Source organism: Garra rufa, chromosome 10 (assembly GCF_049309525.1).
Source record: "Garra rufa chromosome 10, GarRuf1.0, whole genome shotgun sequence".
In the NCBI taxonomy this organism is placed as follows: Eukaryota; Metazoa; Chordata; class Actinopteri; order Cypriniformes; family Cyprinidae; genus Garra; species Garra rufa.
In genome coordinates this window covers 10,041,193-10,054,330 of record NC_133370.1, presented here as the reverse complement: position 1 = coordinate 10,054,330, position 13,138 = coordinate 10,041,193, and the positions used below count along the sequence as shown (strand labels likewise).

The 13,138-nt window shown below is 36.6% G+C and overlaps 2 protein-coding genes across 13 annotated transcripts in view; one reads left to right on the top strand and one right to left on the bottom strand.

Annotated features, from left to right (window-relative positions):
• mbnl1 (muscleblind-like splicing regulator 1) overlaps positions 1–5,278 on the top strand; it is a 49,124-nt gene extending 43,846 nt beyond the window's left edge. For all 12 annotated transcript variants that reach the window (XM_073849059.1, XM_073849060.1, XM_073849056.1 and 9 more), the window contains one exon: positions 1,999–5,278. The gene's annotated coding sequence lies outside the window, so the exon portion shown is untranslated. The remainder of the gene's footprint in view (positions 1–1,998) is intronic.
• Positions 5,279–8,548: 3,270 nt separating this feature from the next.
• Positions 8,549–12,943, bottom strand: LOC141344811 (delta-like protein C). Its single transcript, XM_073849708.1, has 5 exons — positions 12,713–12,943; positions 12,368–12,610; positions 9,804–9,864; positions 9,059–9,316; positions 8,549–8,849 (listed from the first exon to the last, which is right to left on the bottom strand). The coding sequence occupies exons 1-5, from the start codon at positions 12,761–12,763 to the stop codon at positions 8,644–8,646; spliced, it is 819 nt and encodes a 272-aa protein (XP_073705809.1). The 5' UTR covers positions 12,764–12,943; the 3' UTR covers positions 8,549–8,643.
• Positions 12,944–13,138: the final 195 nt, after the last annotated feature.

Genomic DNA, 13,138 nt, shown 5'->3' with positions numbered 1-13,138 from the left:
TTCATCAATCAAAGCTATTTGATATAATACAAAGCTAAGTTGTTCCAGACCTGTATGAGTTTCTTTCTTCTGTTGAACACAAAAGAAGATATTTTTGAGAATGTTTGTGGTCAAACAGTTGATGGTAGCCATTGACTTCCATAGCTTTATTTTCTATACTATGAAAGGCAATGGCTACGATCAGCTTCTTTTATTCCTGCTCTGACACACCTCAGCCCATAGTATAACGGTATGCCATTAAAGAATTATTTCACTTCCAGAACAAACATTTACAGATAATGTACTCAACCCTTGTCATCCAAGATGTTCATGTCTTTCTTTCTTCAGTCATAAAGAGTTATAATGGATATGTATGGTGTCCCCAAGTTTGTACTTCCAAAATGCTGTTTAAAATGGCTCTAAACGATCCCAGCCGAGGAAGAAGGGCCTTATCTAGCGAAACGATTGGTTATTTTCTAAACAAATTGACCATTTATTTACTTTTTAACCTCAAATGCTCATCTTGTCTCGTCTCTGCTATTCGCATGCATGGTCTGTGTAATCCTGGTCAATACAGTTAGGGTAGGTCAAGAAACTCCCATCACGTTTTCCTCAACTTCAGAATCATCCTACAGCGCTATTTTACCTTTTTTTCTAAAGGGCGTTTGATCTTCTTTCTATGTCCACTTTGTAAACACTGAGTCGGCCATTCTGCAGCGATGTAGGACGATTTTGAGGTTAAACAGTATCTAAATTGTCAATTTGTTTCGAAAATAACCAATTGTTTCACTAGATAAGACCCTTCCTTATTGGCTGGGATCATTAAGAGCCCCTTTAAAGGAGAACTCCGGTGTGATATTGACCTAAATTGTATTGAATCATGATACCGAGTGTGAACGTACCTTGCATATCTCATCTCCTCTTGTCCACTGCTGTCCGATATCTGGGGTCAGTTAGCCGATGCTCACAACAGCTTGTCAATGAGAGTCAATGGGCATCGAAGCAGCCATGTAAATAAATCACTGTTTTACGCCATTTACGAGGCACAAAGTAGCGCCACACTTCATCGGTAGACTTCCAAGGGCCCCGACATTTAAAACGTGACATTGAAAACTCATAAAAAGCACCGGTAGTTTATTTACGAGAAGATTTATACAGACAGTAACTGCAAGATGTTAAGCGATCGCCGCCATCTTGAATGTAGTCACGTTAAGTCGAGTGACGAGCAGGAAGGAATGTATCAGGTTTTCAACTTATCAGGTTGTAGTTTCCTTCCTGCTCGTCACTCGTCTTATCGTGACTACATTCAAGATGGCGGCGATCGCTTAACTTCTTGCAGTTACTGTCTGTATAAATCTTCTCGTAAATAAACTACCGGTGCTTTTTATGAGTTTTCAATGTCACGTTTTAAATGTCAGGGCCCTTGGAAGTCTACCGATGAAGTGTGGCGCTACTTTGTGCCTCGTAAATGGCGTAAAACAGTGATTATTTACATGACTGCTTCGATGCCCCATTGATCTCATTGACAAGCTGTTGTGAGCATCGGCTAACTGACCCCAGATTTCGGACAGCTGGACACAAACCGAGATGAGATATGCAAGGTACGTTCACACTCTGTATCATGATTCAATACACTTTAGGTCAATATCACACCGGAGTTCTCCTTTAAAGCTGCGTTTTAACTGCATTTTGGAAGTTCAAACTTGGGGGCACCATACATATCCATTATATAGAGCGAAATCCTGAAATGTTTTCTTCAAAAAACATTATTTATTTACGACTGAAGAAAGAAAGACATGAACACCTTGGATGACAAGGGGAGTGAGTACATTATCTGTAAATTTTTGTTCTGAAAGTGAACTTTTGTTCTGAATCCTTTAACAATGGACTTCAGGTGCTTCTATGCCACTATTGTTTTTAAACTTGTCATTGTATGGAAAAGAACTTCAACATTCTACATTAATTTAAATAATGGCAGAATTGTGTTCTAAATGTATCCTTTTTCTACTGTTTCCTCAGATCAAAGGAATGTGCTGTTGCTCCAGACAAAAGGCAACAAACTAAATTCAAAATTTTTAATGACAAGATCACCGCCGGATAGAATATACCATGAAGATTAGAATTTGGTCATACATGATGGTAGGGTTTTACTAGGGTAAAACTGAATGTCCTTCCACATGATGTGTAGAATTTGAGTGAACTGCATCATTATGTCAGACAGGGCGGCATTTTTACTCTCGTGAGCCGGATTAGTAGGAAAAGTTATTTTCATGTCTGACTCAACACCGTTTTGGCATGTTAGTAGACCAAGAGATATTTTTTGTGATTCACACCTTGATTTCCTTTCCTCGAAATTTGTCTGAAGGTTTACAAAGTTACAAAAGGTGCACCTTGAATTGAAAAAAGCGAATCGAACGTCGATATGGCACAAAAACATCCAGCAAAATTATTCAACGTCTGTAGTTTTCTGTATCTTTAGTTCTGGCTTCTAGTCAAACTAGACAGTAAGAGTCGAGATTGACGGATGAATGTTTTGGGTAGAAACTGATCACCTGAGACCTTTCAAAAGCACATTCTTGCAAGCTTTATGTACCATAACCACCGGCTGAATACCAGACACCGATCTAGAGTGTTATATCAACAGTGTTATTATGTTTACCAGAGATTAATGTTTTTTACAGCGCTTGTTTTTATACATAATTTCACAAGTGTGTGGGTTTTTTATGAAAACGTGCCATTTTTATTTGTCGATCATCCATTAGGCCTTGTAGAACTATGAAGCCTTTTTGACTCCTATGAGAACAGGGTTGCCTTGTTCCTAATGCCCTGTTTCTTTATATTGCCTTGATCGAGAGAATGTCGCGTCAGGAGGTAATCGCGAGGAGAACGTCGAGGTAGCGTAGATGCGTTCCAGTCTTCGCCGTAACGGAGTGAGGACTCTAAAATTCATGCTGGAAAAGCACTGCTCGAGTATTTCGTTACAGATTGTGAGTTTGAGAAAAGGTACACGGAAAGATGAGGTTAGCGTTGGGTCAGGGTTTGTCTTCAGTTCTCATCTGTGTTGATTTTGAGTTGTTTTGGAATATTTCATGACCGCTGGATGACGTAAAAGAGGAACGGAGAATATAATGAGACGTTTTTAACATTAAGTTGTGCCAAAGTTTTTTTTCCTCTTTTTATTTTTTTTTTTATTTAAATCACGGAAGGTGAATAATTTGTATAGTTTTACGTACAAGGCTGCTTGTAAACCAGGAAACAGACGTTCACATCAAGGTACCCGAGTTACTGGTGAGGGTTTCAACGTCACAACCAGACTCAAGATGAAACGAACGAATCCGAGTTCGCTTGAGTCTGGATTTCAGCCTGGTTTAGGTGCACAGACTTGAAAGGATGCACGCCATTGCCGTTTCCTCACTAAAGCCTTATATTTCAGTGTTTGAACCCACACAAACATTCTCTCAATCACAAATGGGAAATTAGAGCGGATGAGATTTTATTCTTCACTTATTTTACGTGTATATTAATCATGTTACACTTAACGTTCACTCTGTTTCAAAGCCTTTGTTAGAAATATATTGTGTTGTTTGCATATAAAGATTTTTTTTTTTTTGTATTTGACAATATTGTCATAGAACTGTTTTAGAATGTAGGAAATGAATTATAGTTTTTCTTACTGTCACTTTCTTTTACATCATGTTAAGTTCATAATGTTTAGCTAGTAGTGTTGTATTCTTAATTCTTCATGTTAGTTTTCATGGTAGAATGTTTGAAATTTCAAGGATTTTGGTTTTGAATTTGTTGAACAAAATATTTTATCTTGTCTTAAAAAAAAGCGTGAAAACGACAGAAAGAGAGTTTATTTGTAGCTATGGAAAGGTTGATATTTTAACCCTTTATTTTGTGTCGAATCAAGACCACGTCTACAATTAGCTGGTTAAAGTATCAATTGTACATGCTAGAGTAAAAAAGAAGTTATTTTCTACTGTATGCATTTCAGAATTGAAAATCGTCTTGTAATATTTCAAAAAAAAGAAAAAGAAAAGAAAAAAAACATCCCTCAGTGTCAGGCCAAAATGAGCAGCAACTTGTCTCCAGAGATTTCTGAATATTTAAAGATGTAAAACAAAAAGGAGGGAGGTCACAGGGTCGGGCCTCGAGCTGCAAACGAGAGAGAGAGCCATAACTTAAGGGACGAAGGTTGACTTTTTGCACTTCTGTACATAGTCAATATAAAGAAAAGAAAAGGAACATGTATAATATTGAGATCTTATTTTGAATAATAAAAGATTCTATAACTATGAGAAATTTTCTTAGGATAATTTAAGAATTAGAGTAATAGTCCAGCTAACAAATGATGCTTGCAGAAATATGGCACAGCTCTTTTATTATCATTTCCGGCCATCACGTTCAGAAAAAAATCAATAAAAAAAAATAAAATAAAGCTCCGCGTTGCCTGCATACAGTACCGAGAGTCTCCAAAATTGGCAGTACACTCCGCCTCGTCATGATTTCCACTGTGGCGATTTCGGTTTTGTTTACAAATAAATAGTACACCTTCAAAAACAGTATTTGTCATATGATGGACATAAATAACTGCATGAAGAATAAAAATTAACAGAGTAAAATTCTCATAATAGATAAGTACGTAGATCAGTTAATTTCTCACAGTACCGTAACTGTCATTGCCACAGCATAGTGTAAATCAAGTATCTCGATCGATATCTGAGCCTGAATTAAGGCGCGTTCGTTCACTGATAATCCATCTGAGTATAACCGTAAGAACAGTACAATAATTAAAAAGGCCTTCAAACCGACTCTAGATGCTAGCAAAAGACGTCCACTTAACACACGACAACAGAAGAGTTGCTTTGTTACTTGGTAACGTGCCTTCAGCAGGGAAAGGACACCGACGACACACACACACAAACAAAAACAAAAAAACAAACAAAATGAATGTAACTGTCAAATCCTCCGCTGAGGTCAGCGTTTTTCTCATTTGAGGTTGCTGCACAAGAGCTATTAAACCAAAGCATCACTTTCCTTCACTAAACGCAATGCCTAAAAGCTGGTCGGCCGTTGCAGACGGCCAAACCACAGGTGGTCCTACCTGCTGAAAGCACTTGCTTGGATGCTTAACGCCCTCCATGGAATCTTACACCTGCCCTTTGCTTATAGTTGCTGTAAGATATTGTGCTGCATTCTAAAAGACTTGTTTTATGCACATTTATTATTGTTAGAATTGACTCTTACTGTTATGAGTACAAAAAACCTTAATAAAACAAAATGGATTTGCTCAAAAGGTGTCTGTGTGGTGTTTTTCCCTCCTCTATATCCATTAAGGGGTCATATGATGAGGTTCCTTGTTTTCCTTTGTCTTTGGAGTATTACAAGCTGTTTGCGCATAGATACGATCTGAGAAGTTGCCAAGCTTAAAGTCTCAAAACCCTTCAAACCTATGCTGCAAACACGCCTCCACTTGAACAGGTCATGGGTCCAGTAAATTAGCATAACACCGCCTGTATGTATATAGAAAGAAAGAACGCATAGCTTTTACCAGCTGTAGTTGCCATGTGTTGGAGACATTGCAAAAGCGATACTATTTTGCATTCCAAATGAGGACACAACTAGAAATCAGTGGTTTAAGGGGTCATCGGGTGCAAAACTAACTTTTACAGGTTGTTTAAACATTATTGTGTGATGGTAGTTTGTTTACACAACCACCCTACAATGATAAAAATCCACCCAGTGGTATTTTTTTAATCTTTAAAAGTAATACCCTTTTTAAAATCAGTTTATTCTTAGCTTGTCCTTGTGATGAAACATTTGATTGACATGAGCGTCTTACCTTAGCCCCGCCCTCACCGAGCTGAAACAGTCCGAATACAATTGACATTGTGTGACTCAGGTGCAGAGGAAGACTCTAATTGAGCGATTGAGGTGTTCTGGTGTTGGATGTAATAATGAACATACAAGTAGTCATTTACTACCGACATCTGAGCCACTGATGACGCAGAGGTTTAACTTTACTTTCATTTTTAAATGGAAAGTGCCAATCCCGATCCAAATATGTGTCTATCTCCTGCAAATCATTCCTGGTGCAGCTTCACCCACAGCAGAAGTGAGTAAGGGTTTTTTATGCACCTTTGCAAATGGTCTTTCTTAATAATGTGCTTGTAGGCAAGTTTCGCTGATAAATGAGACTAAATGCAGCTAAACACGGCTAAAGTAAACATAATCCCAGAGAGGGGCGGGGCGAGCAGAGCTCGGTGGCATTTAAAGGGGCCATGTCTTAAAATGAGCTGAAATTTTGCAGAGCTGATTTTGACAAGGTAAAAGGGTGTTTTTCTTTACACTACTATTGAGAATTTTTAACCAAAGTATATTAGAGCCTTTTATTAAGACCCTAAAGAATCATATGAACTTGTGGAAAATGGGCATCCGATGACCCCTGTAAGTTATATTTACAACACTGTTCTGGAACAGTACAACGCAAATATTCAAGTGGGTGATGCCTGTTTCACTGAAGACTGTTTCATGAACCTGGGAGAGCAGCTTACAATGCCAGCTGTACACAAAGGGTTAAGGACAGTCTGCGCTTCTGACTGATGGCCTGTAAGTATGTTTTCATATTTAAAGGTCCACTGAAGTGCCTTTCAAACACGCAGCGTTATTTTATGTGGTGACGTAATTTTAACTGAAACAAAAACATATTGCCCAGCCCCACCCACTTCTTTTGAATAGCCAATAGCTTTACATTTATATCTGCTGGGATATAACGGGATATAATGGCCAGAGCCATTGAGCTCGGTAAAGTCGCATTTGTAAGCTTATGACTGCCACAGTCTAATAAATTACCCCATAGATTTAATATGAAACTCTTGCTAAAACAAAATAGTGATCATAATCACCAAACAGAAAACACTTACACTGTGCACAAGTGACTGATCTAAGCCGCAGATTCAGTGTCTATTTATAGTGTAGGGGGCGGGACACTACGGATTCTAGAGAGCATTTGATTGGACAGAACGTTTGATGAGAAGCTGAAGTGCACGGTGATATCATCAAAATCGTTTATTCGTATTGGCGGAAGTGACGAGACTGCAAGTTTTAATTGCCTATATCTGTAAGCACAAATTTTGTCATTATTTTGAAGCACACTAGCTTATAGATAACCTTAAGGCTAATATATTCATACTAAAAGCCAAAAAACTTTAATTTTGATTTCATGGGGACTTTAAAGTTCAGTGACCATTCAAAGGCGAGTTTTGAGCAGTGTAGGATAGTGCTTGTTGTATCGCGTTTTACCATAGCAAATGCAAACTTGGTGTTATGTTTACGCAACGCAATGTGTAAAAAATACTGTTTGAGTCATAATCAGTAGTTATGTCCCCACTGGATTCAACAAATGCCTAGTTTATAATGGGCTTTATTGTTTTTGTCTCATCGCGCCTACAAAAAAAAAGTAAGGGGAATAACATTTGAGTCACACGCTTGAGGTGTTCCGCCAATCAGAGAACACCTCGGTTTCCATCAACGTTGAGTTTTGTAAAAATCGAAGCGTTTCAGAAAGGCGGGGCAAAGAGGACCAACAGTATGTGGAAAATATGTTTTTTGAACCTCAAACTGCATAAACACATTGCATTACAGCAAATACACAAAATAATACCCTTTTTAGCAACATTATATGACCCCTTTAGATCTGTTTTTAAAGGTGCTATGAGATTTTCAACTACTAGATGTCGGATTTATAATGAAATTGAGGCACCTTTAGCATTTGTAAACAATGTAAAGTGAGGTGCGTATTGTACTAATAGCCTATCCACCTTGTTTGTCCTGTAAGAGTGGGAATGGACATTTGTAAATTTGATAAGTCTGACTTTTCACACCCAGATATTTTAGCTGTAAAACAGCTCGTTTTACTGCTTGATATTGCAAAACTGGTTATTGGTTATTATTTTAATGTATTATTTTAATTATGAACACACTGGTTTGCAGTGCAAACCGTTTTACCGTTTACTGCACATTGTTATTATTCTCGTTATTTACCTAGCTTTTTTGAATGAGGCTTAATGAAAGCATTAACCAAAATAGTGAAATAAATTTAATGTAATTAAAAAGTCTAATTATTTTGTGATAGTAGTAAGTTCTTGCATGGGAGGAAAGGTTTTTTCAAAAACGTTTAAATTTCCTAATACATTCCTGATATGCTGATTGCTCCATATGAAAACACACTCAATCCAAAGCTATTTCGCACTTTTAAGAACTTTCAAAAATATCACTGGCAAAGCATCTTGTATATTAAAAGTAACATATTCATGCCCCATTGCAGATATTTCTGAATGACTTGTCAATAGAAAAAAAAACCTCTTTACTATAAGATGATGTATTTCCGACATCTACCAGCAGGCGTCATGCACAGCATATTTTTTGGGTGTGAAGGCCATTTAAAGCACATTGGCAGTTGAAATGTCCCCTTGATCTCACACTAGCCTTTATGAGCCTAAAGCAGGTGCACACAATTGCCAATTGGCATAATTATTGTTAACAAGACAGCATAATTCAAGGATTTTGTTTTTATTTTTTTTTAATTTCAAGTGTTTTCTTCACCACAGCAGCTCATTATAAATGAAAACACTTAACCAGGAAAACACGATATATAAGAATTCAGACATTAGATTCCTTGTCGCACAACAGGCCACCCCATCCCTTCTTGCAACTGCACTGCCAGGGCAGTTTGCAGGTGCCATGTAAGCACCCTGGGTAAGGTACGCACTCATCACAGCGGGAGCCCTGCCACCCAGTGAAGCACTTGCACTGACCAGGGGCCTCACAAAAACCATGTTCCTCACTACAGCCAGATAAGCAGATAGCTGGTAAAAATGAGAGGGAGAGAAATCAGTAAATTAGAACGAATGTGCATCATATTCAAAATACAATACAAAAGATTTGACATGTAGTGCTATTCATGCTTATTGCCTAATTAGATTTTCTAACAGACCAAATGCAAATAACATATATAAATGAAAAAATAAATGCAGCTTTTATAATTAACATATCAGTGTTACAACAAAAAACTTACGCTCTGCGCAATATTCGCCTTTCCATTCAGGCAAGCAAATTCTGCTTCCAGTGTCGTTACAGGTAAAGTGACCAAAGGGGTCATCCCGTGAACGGCAGAAATCAGAGCAGTCGTCGCCATAGTAGAATTTATCACACACAACACGATAGCTAAAGCGCAGCTCACTTTGCTCTCCGAGATGCACATCCTGGGACCATTTCTGACCAATAGTAAGGTTTATTTTGGTAGCGAAGTGGCCAATCATATTGTTTAGATTCTCTGAAAATAAATCATAATGAATTAATACATTTTAAATATTTAAATTCTGTCATTAATTACTCACCCTCATGCTTTTCCAAATCCATAAAATCTATGTTCATCGTCAGAACACAAATTAAGATATATATGATGAAATCCCAGAGCTTTCCGACCCTCTATATGCAGAGGAACGCATATGTCGTGATGCTCTCCAAAATGGAGGCAGATAATGTTTTTTGTTCACAAAGTATTCTTGTAGCTTTACAAAATTAAGGTCACACAGACTATTTTAACAATGTTCCTATAACTTTCTGGCCTTGAATGTGGAAGTTGTGTTGCTGTCTATGCAGGGTCAGAAAGCTCTTGGATTTCATCAAAAATATCTTAATTTGTGTTTCGAAGATGAACGAAGGTCTTACGAGTTTGGAACAGCATTAGGGTGAGTAATTAATGACAGAATTTTCATTTTTGGGTGAACTATCCTATTAAATAAAAATATGAGGCGTACCTGTTGGATGATCATTGGAGGGCTCTGCATTCCATGCTTCAATTATCACTGCAACTGTTCCCTGTAATGAGAATAATTTTTAAGCTGTTCTCAAACCTCCATAGAGACAAAGCGACACGTGTCATAATTTAAAAAACACGCCCACCGAGGGGGGGAAACAATCCATTGCTCTCCATTGACTTTGTATTGTGGGAAGCTGCCTTCTTGTCATTTCTGACTTAACAAAAATCAGAACAATGTCTAAAAGCTGCTATGTGACAAGGTGGACAGTAAACAAACTAAAAAGCACAAAACTATGTTTTTATAAGCTGTCGACCTAAAAAAAGAATGTTTAATAACCCAAAAGTAGAGCGCAATGTGTCTTATTACTCTGAGAACTATGCCTGCTGGAGGGAAATTTAATGGCGACAGTAAACATTCATTATTTAACCATGTCAAAGGATTATTTCACCACCCTGAAAGGAGGAGATATATTAAGAAACTACATTTCATTGGTCTATGTCAGTGCACCTTTTCCTTACCTTCCTTTTGATGAAGAAATTATCCAACTGAATGGCCCAAAGTGAAATACCCTGACATCTACAACTCTTTGTTTCCTTAAACTCTCGTTTTTTGGCTCGACAGCTTATAAAAACGTAGTTATGTGCTTTTAGCTTGTTTACTGTACACCTTGTCTCATAGCAGCTTTTAGACATTGTTTTGTTTTTTGTTAGTCAGAAATGACAAGGAGTCCGCTTCCCGCAATACAAAGTCAATGGAGAGCGTTGGATTGTTTTCCCCCGGTGTGGGTGTGGCTTAAATGCGCTCTGTCTCTATTATCCATTGAATTACACACGCCCCACTTTTTAAAACCACGCCCTCCAAAGACGCGCGCAAATGCTTAGGTGACCTTCATCGCTTTGGTGGTTTGGTTTGGTTATAAATCCAGAGTTTACTTTCCTTACTTGGCTTTTTATGGTTTCATATTCATCTTTGCACTCTTTGGTAAGTAGTCATAGCAGAAACAAAGCTTTTTGAAACTTTAAATCAATTGAACCAATTGCTTCGTAAAACGATTGACTTTTCCAAAACGTGATGCTTGGTTAATCAGGCCAATAAGAGGCTATTAATTAACTCTTTTGTTTTATTAAATAAATCTGTCATTAATATGGCATTTTGATACGCGCTCCGAATCAACGATTCAAAACAAATGATTCGCAAAGGTTTTCAAAAGTCTATATAGGCCTACCAAATACTAAATATACACTACATTCTCAAAATGTACTAAAATGGCATCTGAAAGAAAAACAAGTACATTAAAGTATTTCCTGGCTTCCCAGCAAACACAACGTTGTAAAAACGTTTTTTTTTTTTTCTCGTTGTGAAAAGGTTGTGATATGTTTTTTTCCCGACGTATTTAATACGTTTTTTAAACATTAAAAATACGTTTTTCCACAACGTTGTCTAAATGTTTTTATAACTTTTTAACACGTCTGTATGTCTCCTTCCAATGTTTTAAAAACATACTTACCAAGTCCAAACTGGTACTTCACACGCTGCAATCAAAATGTTTCCTTTAGTGTCAAATCTGAATATTGTTCTTATTACAGCACTTTTTTACATTTCATCTTACTTGTACCATTGTTAACCTCGATTTTATAAGCCTATTTATATATGTAGGCCTAATAATTTATACTACACACAAATTTTGTCACTTGTTATATATACCAATAACACAAAATGGTTTCAAATAAAGTAATTATGCAATGACTGGCAAATTTGAATATGAGCACATGAACTGTTCAAGAAATTTCTGTGCATAGATATTTTACCAGAAAAAAACAGCATTTCATTTGTAAAATGTAAAGATTTTAATTTTAACTATAGTTACAAATTATTTTATTGCAGTTATAAAAATAACCATATTGCAGTCTTATTACTCATTTGCACTAAAACAAATGCTTATATTTTTAGGGATTTTTTTAAACACAAACAGGTATATGACAATTTAGAACTTGTTTAATGTTTTATAATGGTTATTATTGTTCAATAAATAATATTTTATAATACTATTTTAATTACCTGACTATTTTTATAACATTACCTAATTGCAACCAAAATACAACGTTGTGAAAAGTTGTGTTTGTTGGGTTTATGGCTGCTGTAAATATTACGGATTAGCAGATGACACTGTTGTTGATACTCCAAGGCTTTGAATCTTTTTCTGGCAGAATTGAGGAAAACCTTAAGAGCGTCATGAGTCTTTTACCTACTGTACACTGATTTTGTATTATGACATTCGTTGCCAAATTCAGCTGTTGCAACATAATGATCTGACAGTCTGACTCTAGCTTCCTGCTTCCCATATATGGGCTGCCTCAAAAACCAGCAAATTGATTAGCAGAAAGCTGATCAAAGTCTTCTGACTGAATAAACAAAAACATCACTGAGAAAGATTATTTCACAATCTATTTAAGCGATATCTGTCACTTAGCCTAAAAGTCTATGGTCTATGTATGTAATACGCTATACATGATATAACTGTTATATTAGTCTTTTTCACTGTTCACTCTTGAGCTACTCACCAGCCACTTTAAGTTAAAGGGCACAGTTATTGGTGCACTAGTGGAGATGGAGTTCTGCTCTGTGTTTAATGTTCCTGTCAGTCCAGTGCCATTTGAACATGCCAGTCTATATGATATGACATCCTGCGTGTAGTTCAGGCAAACACGGAAAAAAAACTCACAGTCATTGGACTGTTTACACACACTGCTGCTGCTGGTTGTGAAAGAGTGCACTTTCAACTCAAACACACCAGACGATTTGACCTATAAAAATAAGATGTTGTGTATCAGCACACTACATATGTGGTGGTTAAAACTATTTTAAAAGAAAGAAAATACATTCAAAACTTGAACTGAAATACTTACCAGTTGCGCTGATATCAAAAGCAAGAAGTATGTTGATAAAAACTGAGCCATTTTGTTGTCTTTTTGTCTGATGTTGTTTAAAAAAAGATTGTGACAACAATCTGATATAAAACTTTTTATGTAAGAAAAAACATAAAAAATATAGAAAACAAAAATAAATGGATGATTTAAGAGGAAGTGGAATATTAAATGTGTTAGTATTGACTTGGCTGGAGCTCACAAAGTAAAGAATAACCCATTTCTAGCTCCAGAATTTAGAGCGCTTCTGGTTTAAATAGGGACCTCAGAGTGGGAGTAGTGTACTATGCAAATAAACCTCTCTGTACATTTTTTTTTTTTTTTTTTTTTTTTGAAAACTGAGCACATCTAGTTAAAACTGTCTGATAACATTGTTTTAATTTAATTTTCCCATACTGTAAACGAATG